This window comes from Archocentrus centrarchus, chromosome 20 (genome assembly GCF_007364275.1).
Source record: "Archocentrus centrarchus isolate MPI-CPG fArcCen1 chromosome 20, fArcCen1, whole genome shotgun sequence".
NCBI lineage: Eukaryota > Metazoa > Chordata > Actinopteri > Cichliformes > Cichlidae > Archocentrus > Archocentrus centrarchus.
Genome location: NC_044365.1, coordinates 21726326 through 21742069, shown reverse-complemented (window position 1 = coordinate 21742069; position 15744 = coordinate 21726326). Strand labels below are relative to the sequence as shown.

The following is a 15744-nucleotide window of genomic DNA, read 5'->3' as shown; positions in this document are numbered from 1 at the left end:
ACACACAACAGCTGAACTACAAGCAGCAGCAGCAAGAGTGAGTGGTAGATGGTGGGTGAGAGCAGAGGAAGTGGAATGATGGTTTATAGTTGTGAGTAGGTGGATGGTAGTATTGTTGGCTGATCTGTGTGGGTTTTCTGGTGAAGCCATTGGGGGCATTGAACGCCACAGTGTGTTTAGACCACAGTGGACTAGACTAAACTGCATAATAAATGCCATTACTCATTTGTGAGAGAAAAGATGCGAGTCTGTAGTCTGTTGAGATAATTTTTTTTGGTCAGTGGCTAAAGTCTTTGTCCCCATTAGTTGTGCAGGCTGTCCGGAGCACTGTGGGGTTCTATTGTTTACCCTCCATTCTTCATTAATAATCCACCGTCACCCCCTTTCTCTCAGCTCTCTCCTCTCCACTTTGCCCACAATCTTTCTTTTCTTCGCTGTGCTGTTCTCCCCACACGCCTTCTCTATCCTTCTTAGTCATTCCTTTCTTTTGTTATCCTTCAGCACTTTCTTCTTTAAAGTCTTCACCCCCTCCTCTCTTCTCTGTGGTGCCCTCTCGGACAATGGAGGAATCCCCGGGCTGGGCTGAAGGAAGAGGGGGGCAGCCAGAACTGGACTGTGACTGACAGCCCTGTGTGGGACTGGCTGCTTGGTCTTTGTCCCTCTGCCAAGGAAAATGGAGGGAACTCAGAGAGGTGGAACAGTGGGAAGGCGGAGGGAAGAAAGACCAGTTAGGGCGTCATTCATGTGTAGAAGTTTTGGGAACTTTGGCCAAAGGCTCCCCTCCCCCTGCAGAGCAGCCCAAACATTAGTCCATGTGCTTCATTAGCATTGGCCTTGAAGTGACCGAGACTGAAGTCCTTGGTGCTTTTAGCTTCATATAACTCTGCACGTAGAAAGAGGAAGAGAGCTAGAGAGCAGTCGTCCGTCTGCAGCCGCTCATGTACTGAGTTTATACCACAACAATGACTGCTGCTGTCTGTAGAAACTAGCGTCCAGTAATGAGCCTTTCTCGGGTGACCGACTAAGTTACTCAGTCAACCAAATCCTCTCCGCTTTTTATTTCCCTGGACACTGAAAGAGTTCAGGAAAGCACAAAAGCATTGGCTTTCCCCTCCCCTCTCTTTGAGCCCCTCACCCGGTAGTGTGCACTCACTGTGTGTGTCTGTGTGTATTGAGAGGGAATGGCTATTTGGAAGAGTGGGGACATAAGGACTAGGCTGACAGGGCAGATTTGGCATGAGATTAGGGAGCTCAGGAATGTTTGGATAGGAATTTCTGTTGTGCATTAAAGAGAACTTTAATGACCGTATGTAATTTCCTCTTTCTGGCACACTTGGATTGATTATTATGTGGATCCACTGATTAAGTGCCTCTATAAGCAAGCTGAGACCTGATCTAGTGGGTTCAGCTGCTCTGTTTTTGCTTTATTTAGTACTAACCAAGAAAAACATGATTTATATCTCAGGTGGAAGTTGACAGTGAGCTGCCACAGAGATTTTTGCATTATGTTGTGTAGATAATATAAAACTTTTGATTCTCTTTATTGCAAAATGGCACTCATTGATAAAAAACCAACCAAAAAAAAAAAAAAAAAGCAACAATAATGTAGTGAATATAAAGAAAGTGAAAAATTAAATACCTAAAAGAAACAGAAACTCAATGAACTGGTTATTGAAACTAACAACAGATCAGTAAAAATTTAAAAAATGAAGTCAAAACCAAAGAAATATAAAATGAAATAATATCAATAGTCTTGCAGTGAAAATAATAAAACCTAAAAATTAAGATCCATAAAAATGTGTAAAAATGATAACTAAGACCAGCAGCTTGAATACTGAAAGGCTAAACAGGACTGCTTTTGTATTGGTGTTACATAGTCACATTGTTAGAGATCTAACATGACTCAGAAGATTATTCCAGCGACTTTGAGCATAAAAGCTTAAAATGGGGTGAAAAACCAGGCGGTCTGTTCCAGATAAACTGATGGGCTGAGTTGCTTCATAGCTTACAAGCATGTCAGGGAGACACTGAGGTCCCAGACCGCGCATGGCCTAAAAAACTAACGTTAAAATTTCAAAATCAAGTTGAAAACTAATTGGAAGCCAGTGTAATGGCCTCAGTACTGCTAAGCAAAACTCTGAAGGCTTGCATTGTTGCATTATCTACTTCTCTTCTGTCAGAAATGGGATTTATTTCCTTAAATGTGTTTTAATAAGTGGTTTTTAGTCAATAGACCTACAGTGTAATGATTTAGTGTCTGGAGTTTCTCCCTGATCTTCTGCAAATATGCACTATAAAAAGTTTGTGTATGCTTGTAGATTGGGTGGAGCCTGCTCTGTCTCTGGTCAGATTGGAGGGGAAACTAAAAGCTAACTGGAATCACTTGATTTGAACACTGCAGCCTGTGTAAACATCAGGCCTCGTGTAACGGCACGTACGGTGGAACGATACTCTTACAAAGAACATACAGTCCACGCACAATTTTCCTCTCGGTATCTGTAGCCACATTTTAATTAGTTTCTTTGGAGTTATGCGAGGCTGACACGCATTTCTCCACATAGATTTAAGTCTCCTTCACTACACATGAACTCACTGCTTTTACCCATGAATACACAAATTATGTGTGTTAGCATAACTGCCTAAATCCCAGACAGTCTTACTACTGTAACCGGAGTTCTGGAGCTGGAGTAGGCAACACATTTTTGACTGTATTAGAGGCACACACACACACAAAAATCATAATAACCTTTCAGCACATTGTAGTTTGAGTGGTCTGAGAGTGAAGTGGACTCTCAGGCTTCAGAAAATATAGCTTGGGATGGGAGACTCTAGCCAATTGCAGGTGTTTTCAGACTACATCAAAGTTGTATAACTAGTCCATGCAGTAAGGTTTAATGGTTTCAACAGATTTAGACACCATTTGTGGGGGACTATGCTTTCTTAAATAAATTCTTAAATAAATAGCGTAATGGGCAAGCACTTTGTGACAAAAATAAATAACATATTATACTAATCAGCTGCATTTCCAGTAAGTCTCTCCACCAAGTCCATTGTCATGTACTGTAGATGGAGAGGCCGTCCAGGCCAGGACAAGGACTTCAGTCACTATTTATAATCCAGGATGGTGGAATGCAGTCTGTGAGTGAGAGAGAAGGGCGCTACAGCAGCAACTTGTTGTAGTTCTCAGAATTAAAAAATGCTGAAATGAGTCTCCAAATAATCCTGGGTGACTCGCCCATGAAAAGACCGTGTGAAAAACATTGGCACTGAAGACTTTAATACTGTGTAAACTGTTGTGTGCTCTGAGATAAGGACCTGCAAAGCAGGATCTTCTTTGCTATGACTAAAGGATGACTGCGATGCACAGGCATGTGTGCAAACACATCCAAACACATCCTGAGGCACACAACACTCGTCTGAGTGCAATGCAACCTAAACAGGATGAAGCATCCTCAGGACTTTCCACGCACATGTACTGAAATGCTGCATGCCTTTATTTAGTGTTTGGTTTTGTTAGATACACAACTCTATAGCAGGTGGGGTCAACAGGCTTGATTTTACTATATACGAATGACGGATTTCCTGAATAAATACATGAGGCACAGAAAACATTTCACCAAGGTTATACAGACTCAGTCCTCCCACTGGTGAAATCTTAACAAAATCTAGCAGCATGTGTGCAGCTGTGTCAGCTGGCCAAAAAAAGGTGCTTTCCAGTCAAGACAAACAAATGCAAAACTAAAATGCAAAATATAAAACCCACCTAAAAAAAAAAAAAGGCACAGAGACAAATTACGGAGCTTACAGGTCAGTAATGTATTGTGGCGCTGATCCACAGGACTTTAAAAAATGATAATAAATTATTAAAAGGAATTTCTGTATTTCACAGGTAGGCAGAGCAATTAAACCCAAACAGTGATGGATTGACTTAGTTTGATACCTGTTCAAAGTCTCGTAGCTGTAGTTTACCTTCTGTTTTGTAACTCTGGAACTGAAAGCAGTTTAACATGAACTGTACATACCCCAACTTTGTATTTGTGTCTGTGACACAATAGAAATAAAAACCAACCTGTTTGCAGAACGAGACGTGCTGGTCAAACAAATATTTTTCCTTCTGCATTTGTTAGGCTTGTCTTCTGTTAGCAGGTAGCTAGTGTTTTGTGTAGTGCTGTTTTGCGTTCTTAAATGTTTGTGGTTAATGCTTTTTCTGTAGGCACAAGTGAAACTTGAAAGTAGGCTGTATTGTCTAGTATGTTGTATATTACTGTAATTGCTCTGAGACCCCGCACTACTGCACTGCCCTCTGCTGACGCCTATGATCTACCCCCCCTCACTCCCTACTGCCATGCAGTTAAACATCCTCCTGTTCACAGCTTCACTCCCTTTCTCGTACAAACAGCTCTTGTCGGAGCCTCATTAAAACACTCTGGGTGCAAAGTTGTAAAAGAAAAGCATCACATCGGTCTTGTTGTCACCAATGTGCCGTCTCACTCTACAAATAGTTACTGTCACACACACACACACACACATTTGCAGTCCCGTGAAGCCTGCTGAAGTGAGCGAACAGGCTGCCGTGGCTCACAGATACACTGAAGAGATGTTGTGGGTACAGTAAATACCAACTTGTTGTTCCAGATGACCCAGTGACCCATGTGACACTGCTTATTTTCCATTGTTTGATTTGAAAGTAGATCAGTCAGGGGGAAGCGGCAGAGACATCAGGCCCAGGTCTCATTGAAGGAGCTGACACTTATTAGCTGGTCTAAAATTAGATGCATCAAACAGCAGATTTTTTTTTAACATACTAAAGTACAAATCAGTGTCTGATTGGTTATGGCTTATTGGAGTTTATCAGTCTTCAGTGGACTAAAGATAGTTTGAGGACTCCAATTCTTTCTTCAGGGTACTTTGTGTTTTTCTAGAGTCAACTCAGGACTAAATTATCATGTGTGTATTTTTTTTTTAAAGTTGTATCCAGATATTCAGCTATTCAGATGTCCTTCTCACTCATACTTTGCTACACTGGCCTGCTACACTACATGTCTACATGTTTTTATTTTTCACAAATTTTCAAAGTTTTTTTTTTTTTTTTTTAAATACTGTAAAAATGTTTAAGACTAATCGCTACTCCATCCTTATTTATTGACAATTCTTCCGTGAGTATTCATCGGGCAAAGGTCTGCAACAGTGTAAACAATGAAAAAGCAAGTTTCAGCTCAATGATGGTTGACCTACAGCCAAATTAGTTTCCGTTCCAATATATCACGTATTGTACGAGTAAAACATTTGACAGCGGAGTTCTATAGGCCAACAGGTCTCTTGTTTTTTGGCATTTAGCCATTATTGGCAAGAAGGTGTGTAGAGTTGACAGGAAAGGAGGGAGAGAGTGGAGGAATGACATGCAGGAAATGTTCTGGGCCAGACTCAAACCCAGGTCCCTGCAGTAACCTTCAGCATGTGGGTCGCCAGCTCAACGAGGTGAGCCGCAGCAGCACCTGTATGAAATGATTATGGTAACGGCAGCATTTTTCTCCCACCAAAATATGGCCCCCCTCAGCTCATAGAACCTCTTTCTTTTTTTTTTCTTTTTTTTTTTTTAATGTAATATTTTCTTTGTCTAATCAGTTGGAAAACATCATTGTTTGTGTTTCTACAACATTTAGTTTATAAGTTATACGTCGGGGAACCTCAAATCAATAAATATCTTTCTAGCATTACCAATGTATGCAGCTCACTGTCAAGCACATCCAATGAGTTGCACATATGTCTTAACTCTTCAGTATTTGTTTTGGTGCCTTTTAAGGTCTCTATCTTTACAATAAGCTGAAGTGGTAAAGCACCAGCTGAGCATCTTATTGATTCAGCATCTGATCGGTCTGCACGCACAACCCTGATTCAGGTTGTGTGCTGTTAGGTTGCAGTGACAGATGGGTGGAAACTGCATGCAGAGTGCAGATTGTGTATGTAGACTGCATTTAATGGAAAATCTGGCAACCTGGGTAACGTTAGACAAAAGCACAAGACCTATTGATGCCTGTGTTACAATTATTCCTAATAAACACTGAGAGTCATGCAAATTCCAGGAGTTTCCTGGGAGACACGGCAAAGCAGGAGGGTGTCAGAGTGTTGGCATTTATGCTCTTATTATTGATCAATGTCTGAGCTATACCATGTGTGGAGAGGAAAGCTTTGGAGCATCCAGTAGCCGGAGCGTTGCCTCACTGTAGGAAATAAATAGCATCAGTATCAGTATGGATGTGAAAGATGGATTATAAATTCACATATGGGGTTTAAAACCCCCATCACCACCCTGAGGAGTTTTTCATCTTCGGATTTAACCTGTTCTGCCCAGTAAGGCAGCCTCCTCCCCTCCCAGAGGCCAGGTCCCATCTGGGCCCCTGCACATGGTTACCTGGTCACATGATCACCCCTCATCTGTTTTTCTGTTTCTGCCATCTGATCCCTCTCACTTGCTTCTCAATGAGCCAACACCCACTCTGTTTATCTTCTCCTCCTGTTTCACTCGCTATCAGGTAGGGAAATTTCAGTGCTGGGAAAATTTTGAAAAGAATCGACGAGACCGACCTTGCGCTCCTTAAACCAATTCTAAGGGAGAAAAAGGCCTTTTAACCCCTGCCAATCGAAACATGCCATTTTGCAGGAAATGTCTGTCACTGTGGAAAGCAGTGGAGCTGAACACAAGCTTAAACATAGAGCTTTCACAGGATGTGTGATTTTACACTTGTCAGACAAAATCCTCACAATTCAAATCAAAGAAGATTTGGTGCTTTCTGATTTATTTCATGTTTATGCAACAGTTTGGAGGCTGTAGCGTAAGCAGGTTTTTAAAAAAAAAACTTTAATCCCCGGTGGAGAAGAAAGAGCTTAGAAATTGTCTGGATATTTCAGTTTAGTAAATTAATCGCTGGTAATTGAAACACAAAGGTTGTTTTCAACAGAAAATGCTGCTGATGGCTTGTGGTTTAATTTGAATTAAGGTTGAGGCTCCAAACTTGCGGACGTCAGTGCACTCTGTGTTCAGAAAACATCCCCGAATAATGAGTTTATACAAATTCCTTCTCCAGAATGCTTTAGTCGGCAAGTTCCTTAAGGCTGTTCCTCCGTTGCAGCGTCTGAGCAGTCGACGGGTTGTTGACAGGGTGGACAGTGGGTCCTCTGTGGTCTGCACACCCCGGGGCTGATTGAAGGGTTAATAACTGCATAGTTCTGGCCTGTTACACTCGCTGATCCTCGCCAGCCCGTCTTGTCTGTCCATCTGAGCAGCAGATGACACGCACACAGTGCGGCTGGCGGAGGAATGCTTCTGAACGCTCTCCTCTCCAACAACCAGGCTCTTGTGAAAGCACTTGGCACGGCCACAGCCGTAGCACTCTTCCCAACTCTCCAAACGAAAGCCACTTTGTTTGGCTGCCGTTGCTATGGTGTGGAGGAATTTTATTTTTATTTTTTTTTTGGAGAATATAGGGATGGATTTTTTTTTTTTCTTGTCTTTTTAAACCAGTTGTTTGGACAGGGCCCTCTTCTCAATATACAGGATGTTTTATGTTTAAGTTATGGTTGAGCAGAGAGGAATGTCAACAACACTCAAGGAACTGAAGCACTTACAGGACGTATAACCAAAACAATGAGCGGATTTATCTTTTAGGGGTTTGTTGTCATTAACTTATCTTTTGTGTCATTTTTCATGCAGAAAAACACCAATCTGCTCCTATTTTGTTTTGTATCATGATACAGGATTTTTCCTAACAGGCCTTTGTGGGGTATAGTATCTGTGTTACCTTACTTACCAGAAGTTTCTGCATTTTTTTCGGTTATTTCTGCCCATTTGATAATCACAAATGCAGCTCCAGTTAAAAAAGATTAGAAATTTATTAGAAAATACATTAGAAAACATTTTTATTGCAATCCTTGAGGGGAAGGTCAAACCCTTCTTTGAAGAGCGCGTGTGTGTGAATATATATATATATATATATATATATATATATATATATATATATATATATATATATATATATATATATATATATATAAATTTTTTTTTTTGACCATTAGTCACCCAAAACAAAAACTTTGACCTTTTGATGGCTGTGCTTTCAAGTTTGCTGGTGATGTAATCAGTAGATTAATCAATAAGGAAATGAATCATTAATTGAACCCTGTCATTGTGACTAAAATATGCATACGCCTGAGGCTACATATGACCCCTCATCAGCTCTTAACTTAGACCACACTGCTTTTACTTACGGTCTAAAAATCAATAATAAAGCTGAAACTATTCATCCATCAGTTAATCCAGGGACTGAAATGGTGGGAAGGGATTTTGATAATTGACTAATTGATAATTAACTAATCCTCAGACACTGATCCTGCTGCTTGTGTCTTGCCCTTCTTTGTATTAAACTGAGCTTGTTTGAAACAATTAATCTCACTAACGTGTTATCATGTGTTCACAGCCTTTCTTCAGACTACTGAACCTCCGGAAGCTCGGCCTGAGTGACAATGAGATCCAGAGACTCCCTCCTGAGGTGGCCAACTTCATGCAGCTGGTGGAACTGGACATCTCCAGAAATGGTACACAAATATAAGCTCATTGTGAACCCTCTGTCATAACTCTTGTAAAATCACCCTTCAATGAAATATCCCCCTGAGACCTGAACTATTTGGGATTAGTTGGACATGAAAAATATAAAAAGCTAAGCATCAGCTTTGAAATTTGAAAAAAATTTTAAGTATGTCCTCGTACGGGGACATTGGGTTTATTTGTTTATTTCACAACATAACACAATAAAGTAACCATTGTTTAACAAATTACAGAGCACATTATTGAGCAGAGGATGGAAGGACTCAGGAGGACACAACCAGTGACCTGATGGCTTAAAACATGAGTGTGTGTAGAAATGAAAAGATTACGAGGTCAAACCCAAGCAGCCTCTGTTTTTCATATCAGCAGTTAAGATCCTGAAGCCTCGTTTCTCTGACGTGCACACAGTGGGCAGCAAACAGAGGCTCTGTGACGTAAACACTGAAGTGAAGTGAAAGAAAGTTTTTTAGACTTTGCTGCAGCAGTCGTCATTACGCTAATCACAAATAAAACCGGTGAGAGCAAAAGGTCAGTAAAAGTCCTTTATTAAAGTACCTGTTTCATGGTTAGATATGAAGAAAAGCATCTCTTCAGTTCCTCCCATTTGCCACCACTTTGTTTTAAACCGTGGCAAAGATATAGAATATAAAAACGTTAAACTAAAACCTGTCTGTATGCTGATTAAATGTTAGTTTGCCACGACTGTTCAATTTCTTGTTAAGTTTGCTGTAGGCTGACTGCAGCCGTCCCTCTGTCTGTGTCACTGTAATACTGGCAGCATGCAGCGCTAAAGGTCTAAACTAATGTTTGCAGCCTAGTGTAAAGGGAGCATAGCCAAATCAGTTAAATATAAGCAAGCCCTCTTTGCCAGATTCAGATATTCATCCGTAAAATCTACATGTCTGTTAAATATGTCTAAATGACAAGGAAACAACCAAATTTCTCACTAAGCCATCCAAATCAGACTGCTGATTGTGCCCTCGGTCAGAAAGGTAAGGTGAAACTGATATCTCCGTCAGGCCAGTGATATTTTCTGCTGTGCCGTGCACAAATACCTTGCCCTTTCTGCGTCCTTGTCTACTGCACACAAACACTGATAGTGGCAGAAGGGCCCCTGTGTTAGATAGGAGACATCTGCTCTGCTACAAACTGCATCAAGTGCTGTGGGGGCAGTGTGCGGTGGCCTGCGAGGGCCTTTCCCATCTGTCTGCCTGTCTGCTTCCCCGCTCCTGCTGCAGGACAGTGCTGAGCCAGATAAATGTGATTGGCTGCCTGACTCTGTAGGGATTTCTTAACAAACACCTGCAGCATCCAGTAGTGAAAATATACTTCCCGATGGTGCCAGTAGGTCAGATTTCTTTCTCTGTATTTTTATATGTGCACCAGACTAAGCAGGCAAGAGTCATGTAAACGTTTAAGCTCTTTGTTACTGTATAAGCTACTCTTAATATCTAGGTGAGGTGGTGTCATAAACCTGCCTTTGGAAGGCACTAATTTCAGCTGGACTGTGACGTACAGGTAACCACAGTGTCCTACATAACATATTATCTATACTGGTCCTCTTGGCTAGGAGATCAGAATTTTTACTGGCCCCTTGTATAGTTTTTCTTGCCCACCAAAAAAAAAAAGTTAATAAATATGTACTCCCAACTTAGTTCATAATAGTACAGCATAATTATTTGTAGATTTATATTTTATCTTACTGCTGTAAATCTGCAAAATAATTGGTAACTAAAGGCTTAAAATAACGGTAGATTAAGTCCTGCTGCAAGTATCATTGATGTAAAGAGAGGGATGGTCAGCTGTGTTAATTATGTCGGTATGATGACCAAAAAAGAAATACTAATAACTGAGGGTTCATTTTAGCCACTTTACTTCACAGGTCGACTTAAATGGTGAAAATGCTCTGTGGTCCAAAAAGGTCAGCAGGGATCTCGACAAATGTATTTTTTAGGGCTGTTGGTTATTTTGTATCCAGTTCGTGCACGAAGAACCATCGTCCTAATGATAAAATACAATTTATTTATTTATTTTTTACTTTACTTAATACCTTTTTAGATAACAATTCCAGTCTGTACACAGGAAAAAAGCCTGCACACCATCTGGCTGCCACTTTGTTTTATATAATTTTATCTGTATTTAATTCCTTTTTTTTTTTTTTTTTTTTTTGGGTGCTGCTGTAAGTTCTGCATTTTACTATAAAGACAGGCCACAATCAAGAACCCACCCACCCACCCACACCCCAGGAGAAAAGGTTCATGGCTCTGCACTGACTGTGTTGTACTAAACACAGGCTGCAAAAATAATCCTCTGACTTAATGATTTTAGTCAGCTTAAGGCGTTTTGTTAGTGATTCAGCCCATAGCTGCATGTTGATTGTTTTTCCTCTCTTGTGGGTGTGGTTTTCATAGTACTACACAATACTCTCCATCTTTATACTTAGGAATTAAAATGCTTTGGTGTTCAGATGTAGGTGTCAAGTTAGTTTAACTTTGATGATAGAAAATAGAGATGCACCAATCAAGGTTGTTATAGAAATGTAAAACAAAACTATAAATTCTAATGCTACATTCAAACTCAGGAAACCTGTGGTTGGAGACGGCAACAAGATCAAAATTATCGCAACTGTGTGTAATGAACTTGCGATCTTGTCTGCATTGAACAGGGTCATGTTGGCAGTTGTGATAATGCGGCGATTAACTGTTAAATTGGTCAAAATTGCAAATCTGCTGTCGTCCACATACAGAGAAAGTCACATTCACTGCTTTCGTTCGGAGTCCAGCCAGAAGCTCTCAGGTTTTAAACAGAAATTCCTCCACAAATAGTAGTATAATTACTGCATATTATTCTATGGTCTTTAACTCTTGCACCGATAATGGCAGATATTGTAGACTGTATTGGCAAATGATATGGCATTTATCTGTTACGTTACATTAATTTTGCACTGGCTAAATGTTCAAAATTATTGTAGTGCAGAAAGAGACTTATAATTCTTACAATGAATAATTCTTTGGTTCTCTTACACAATGGGGTGAATGAATAAGAACAAAAATCAGACAAAGTAATACATCACGATTGGCCCAGATCTTCACAATCAGTTCTTCCCTAGTTGAAAATCAAGATGTAACACTACACTTTGACCTCTGCAGCGCAACTTTCTGTCTCATTTTGCTCTCATTTTCTTTCCTCTGACTTCTCTGCTCTTTGCCATGTGGTTGTGATTATGAGGAATTTTTCAAAGAATTTGTTCTATAGCATCAGCTCCCTTCACGCTCCACATCTGTGCATCCGTAACGCTGACTCCTGCCCTCCTCCTCCTCTTCTTTCTTTCTTTCTTTTTTCTTTCCTGCAGACATTTCTGAGATCCCAGAGAGCATTAAGTTTTGCAGGGCCTTGGAGATCGCAGACTTCAGTGGAAACCCCCTTTCCAGGTAAGTCGATTTCAACAGCCCATCACTTTTCATGATCACTGTGGGAAAATGTAAGTCCGGGGCATTCCCAGATACAGTAATGAGAGCAAGGGTGTGGGGGCAGCACTGCTTTGACAGATGAAACGAAGCATGAGTGTCTTTTGTTTGCTCTAATTACTTTGCTAAGTGTGCAGTGAACTGAACTTTAAATACAGTAATTGTGTGTGTGTGTGTGTGTCTCGAGTATGTAGAGTGTGACCCTTGTCTCACTGCTAAGAAAGGATTAGGAACAGTAGATGAACACATGTCTGGAGCTGATCATTGTTTTTGTGACAGTTACTGTCTGACTTCACCTTCATCATCTTACTCCCATCATCAATATTTCTCTATTCCTATGGAAAAGCGATCGAATAGCTGGCAGAAGGTTTGATCCTGATGTCTTTAACAGATGTGAATACGTAGAGGGCCAGTAGCCTGTGTGTGAGTTGACTGTTGCCATGCACTGTACAACAGAAAACCTAACACACACTCTGCTATTTTCCTCTCCTGTCTCCGCTCAGATTGCCGGATGGTTTCACTCAACTCCGAGCACTGGCTCACCTGGCTCTCAACGACGTGTCATTACAGACGTTGCCCAACGACATCGGAAAGTATGCACACATTCATAATGGCTCGTAATAGACAATCTGATAAGATGTTGTTTTTGTTTTGTTTTGTTTTTTTGGACTGTGTTTTCCCTTGCTTAGATTTGGAAAAATAAAATCATTAGCTGACACAGTTGGGAGCATTGGCTATCTTTTATCTTAGAAATTAAAAACCTTGCTTGTGGTGTGGGACGCTGTGAAAGGCCTCTTTTTCCTCTTTTCCATAAACACTGCTGATGCTGGTGCCTAATCTAGAGCCAATTTCATGCATTTCCACTGAAAAACGACCAGTGCCAAAAAGCTGCTACTTGGCAAAGCACTAAAAAAACAAATAAAACAACAAAAAACTGATGAACGGAAAATTGGGACCACAGATCAGGGCATTTCCTGGCTCAAAATTGGCCTCTGGGGGCGTGGCTGTGAATGTATGCATGATTGGTTGTGCTAATAGTTAATGGGCAGCGAGTCTTTGTTACTTTATCTCATGTAAGTCTGTCATTTCTGGTCATTCGATATATAAAAATGCATTTTATTCTCAAGGAAATTAACCCAGCCTTAAAACATTAAAATAGTAATGGTCTTATTACAAGCCTGGAGAGTTTCCCTTTGGGGAAAGCCAAACCAAAATGAAACCAAAACCAAAATTTCTTGTATGCAGGAAAAACTATGCTTGTGTCAGTGGCTACAGGAGGGGCTGCCCACAAAAAATTCAGTGATGCAGTGAATCTGCAGCCGGAAGATTCTGTCCGTAATGGCTTTCTTTGAGAATTACCCCAAATTTTGCTACCTCACATTCAGTTCTCAGATCTGCTGAAATGTGGGACCGGTTCTCAGAAGCCACCGAGGCAGAACTGGCTTCATGCAAACACTGATGTCACATTGGTTGAAATGAGACATATCTGAAAACAGATCACACTGTCTGTATTGCCAGATTGAAGGCCTGTGGCTCAGCTAGTCTCACATTAAGAGAGAGCTATCAAACTTAGTTTCCACACTGGAAAATGACAGTCTCACCAGGGGCCAATCACATATACTTTACTGACATGTTTTAATTTGATGTTAAATACAGAGTGTGATCCATTTAGTCCCTCAAGCAACTAAACTATTTCAGTGACAGAGTGGGTTAATTTATTATACTGGAATACTTTTTGGTCTCTTTTATCTGTGACAGATATTCTGAAAAGTTCTTACGCAGTTAATTATGGTTTTTGATCATTTTTATGTAAGATTGAGTTAAGCTGATTCATCTCTGTCGGTTGAGCTGCTTTTATTTTCACTTTGAGCATAAACTGCCCTAAGGCTTCTACAGCTGTAAATCTTGCGACCCTAGCAATGTTAGCTAGGGTTCACTGCAAAAAATTTCAGTGTAGTGATTAGAAGTGGGACAAAAAGCAAAATAATAAAAAAAACACAACTTTCCAATATCCATCCATCCATCCATCCATCCATCCTCCATCTATCCTTTTCAGGGTCGCGGAGGGGGGCTGGAACCTATGAATCAGCTTAACTCCGTCTTACATAAAAATAACTGAAAACCAAAAGCTGAGGGTGCACCTGCCACTGTGCACACCTCAGAGGCCATTCAGAGGCCCAAGGTTGAGAACCTAAGTGCTTAAAATCAGCAAAGGGCCAAATTTAGCCTGTGGGCACTGAGTTGTACACATGTGCATAAATAAAGAGTCCGTGCAGGTTCTCGATGAGTACCGATGTGCTCTGAGGAGGCTGGTCTCCAGGCTTTGGGCCACTGCTGTTCTCAGACAGATGGAAGAGTCCCTCACCATGCCAGGCAGCTCAGACGAACAGACCCGCCATCTGACTAACCAGCCTGTCTCTCCTCTTTTCTCTTCCTCCCCCATCTTTTCTTCTCCTCACCTGCCAACTCCTGCACCCTCTTTTTTTTTTTCCTTTTCATAAAAACATTTGTTTACCTTGTTTTCTCTCCCATTCCTACTTTTATAGCCTAGCCAACCTGGTGACGTTGGAGCTTAGGGAGAACCTGTTGAAGTCTCTGCCCACGTAAGTTTCATCTCTGCTCAGGGTACACGTGCATATTAAACCCTCCACCATCTTCACTGAGATGTTTGTCACTGCTGCCTCTGTTACTTTTGCCTCCTGTTATGAGCAACCACGAGTTACTTGTAACAGCAGGTCTACAAACATGCATCATGACATGTGAATGAATGGTATGCTGTTACCTGTTCAAGTTGCAGCTCTTTGTTCTTTCAGCGCGCATATTTGTGTGACGCAATCTCTTGTGCTTTGTTGCAGGTCGCTCTCTTTCCTTGTGAAACTGGAACAGCTGGACCTGGGTAGCAATGAACTGGAAGTTTTGGTAAGTCAAGTCTCATCCCCTTTAATCAAACTCTATACAGTAAATAAGTCGGTGTGCTCAGACGACACCCGTGCTTGTGTCTTTAAAATAATATTTTTCATATTTGCACAACTAGTGCAACACACACACACACACACACACACTCTCTCAAAGTGACACGTATCACAAATATCCCTCTCACGTTCTCACCACAGTAATTATGATCCAGACCACATGTTTACTTCAACAAACACAGCTGAGCCAGTCTGGAAGAAGTGAAGCCCTGCCTGCACTGTACCCCAGAGCGAGTGCTGGTTTTAGCCTGGGAACGCCCACCTGTGTCTGTAGGACAGAGTAAACAATGCCTCATGACCTGACAAGGGCGGAGGTTGAGCAAACAGTTGACATCATAATGAAACTTTGCCTGCATGTCTGTCATAAACTCAACTTTTTTCTTTTTTAAATTTGAGCTCATTTTAAGAGACTTGAGGAGACTTTTTCTCTATTCATGGTTACAGACATGGACTTCTGAAGCTTTAACAAAAGTCTGAAGAGTGAATATTAGTTCTGACCTGAAATGATTAATTTGCCTCCAGCAGATTTAAAAATATGACAGCGGTTTTGATAAAATGTTGTCAGACTCGAGTTGTCACAATCCTGGAATTTCTACTTCAGTATACTGCTGCACCATGGGGAAAAAATGTATTTATATTTATACGAAACCTATTATGATCATTACCAGCTACATATTTTTATTCTTAGTATAATCTGTATTTT

General features: G+C 40.8%; 1 protein-coding gene across 5 annotated transcripts in view; it reads left to right on the top strand.

The window, feature by feature from the left end:
* scrib (scribble planar cell polarity protein) overlaps positions 1 to 15744 on the top strand; it is a 76199-nt gene that overhangs the window by 24072 nt on the left and 36383 nt on the right. For all 5 annotated transcript variants that reach the window (XM_030756662.1, XM_030756660.1, XM_030756661.1 and 2 more), the window contains exons 2-6: positions 8475 to 8592; positions 11955 to 12033; positions 12573 to 12662; positions 14616 to 14672; positions 14925 to 14988. In XM_030756662.1, coding sequence (XP_030612522.1) covers positions 8475 to 8592; positions 11955 to 12033; positions 12573 to 12662; positions 14616 to 14672; positions 14925 to 14988 — 408 coding nt within the window. The remainder of the gene's footprint in view (positions 1 to 8474; positions 8593 to 11954; positions 12034 to 12572; positions 12663 to 14615; positions 14673 to 14924; positions 14989 to 15744) is intronic.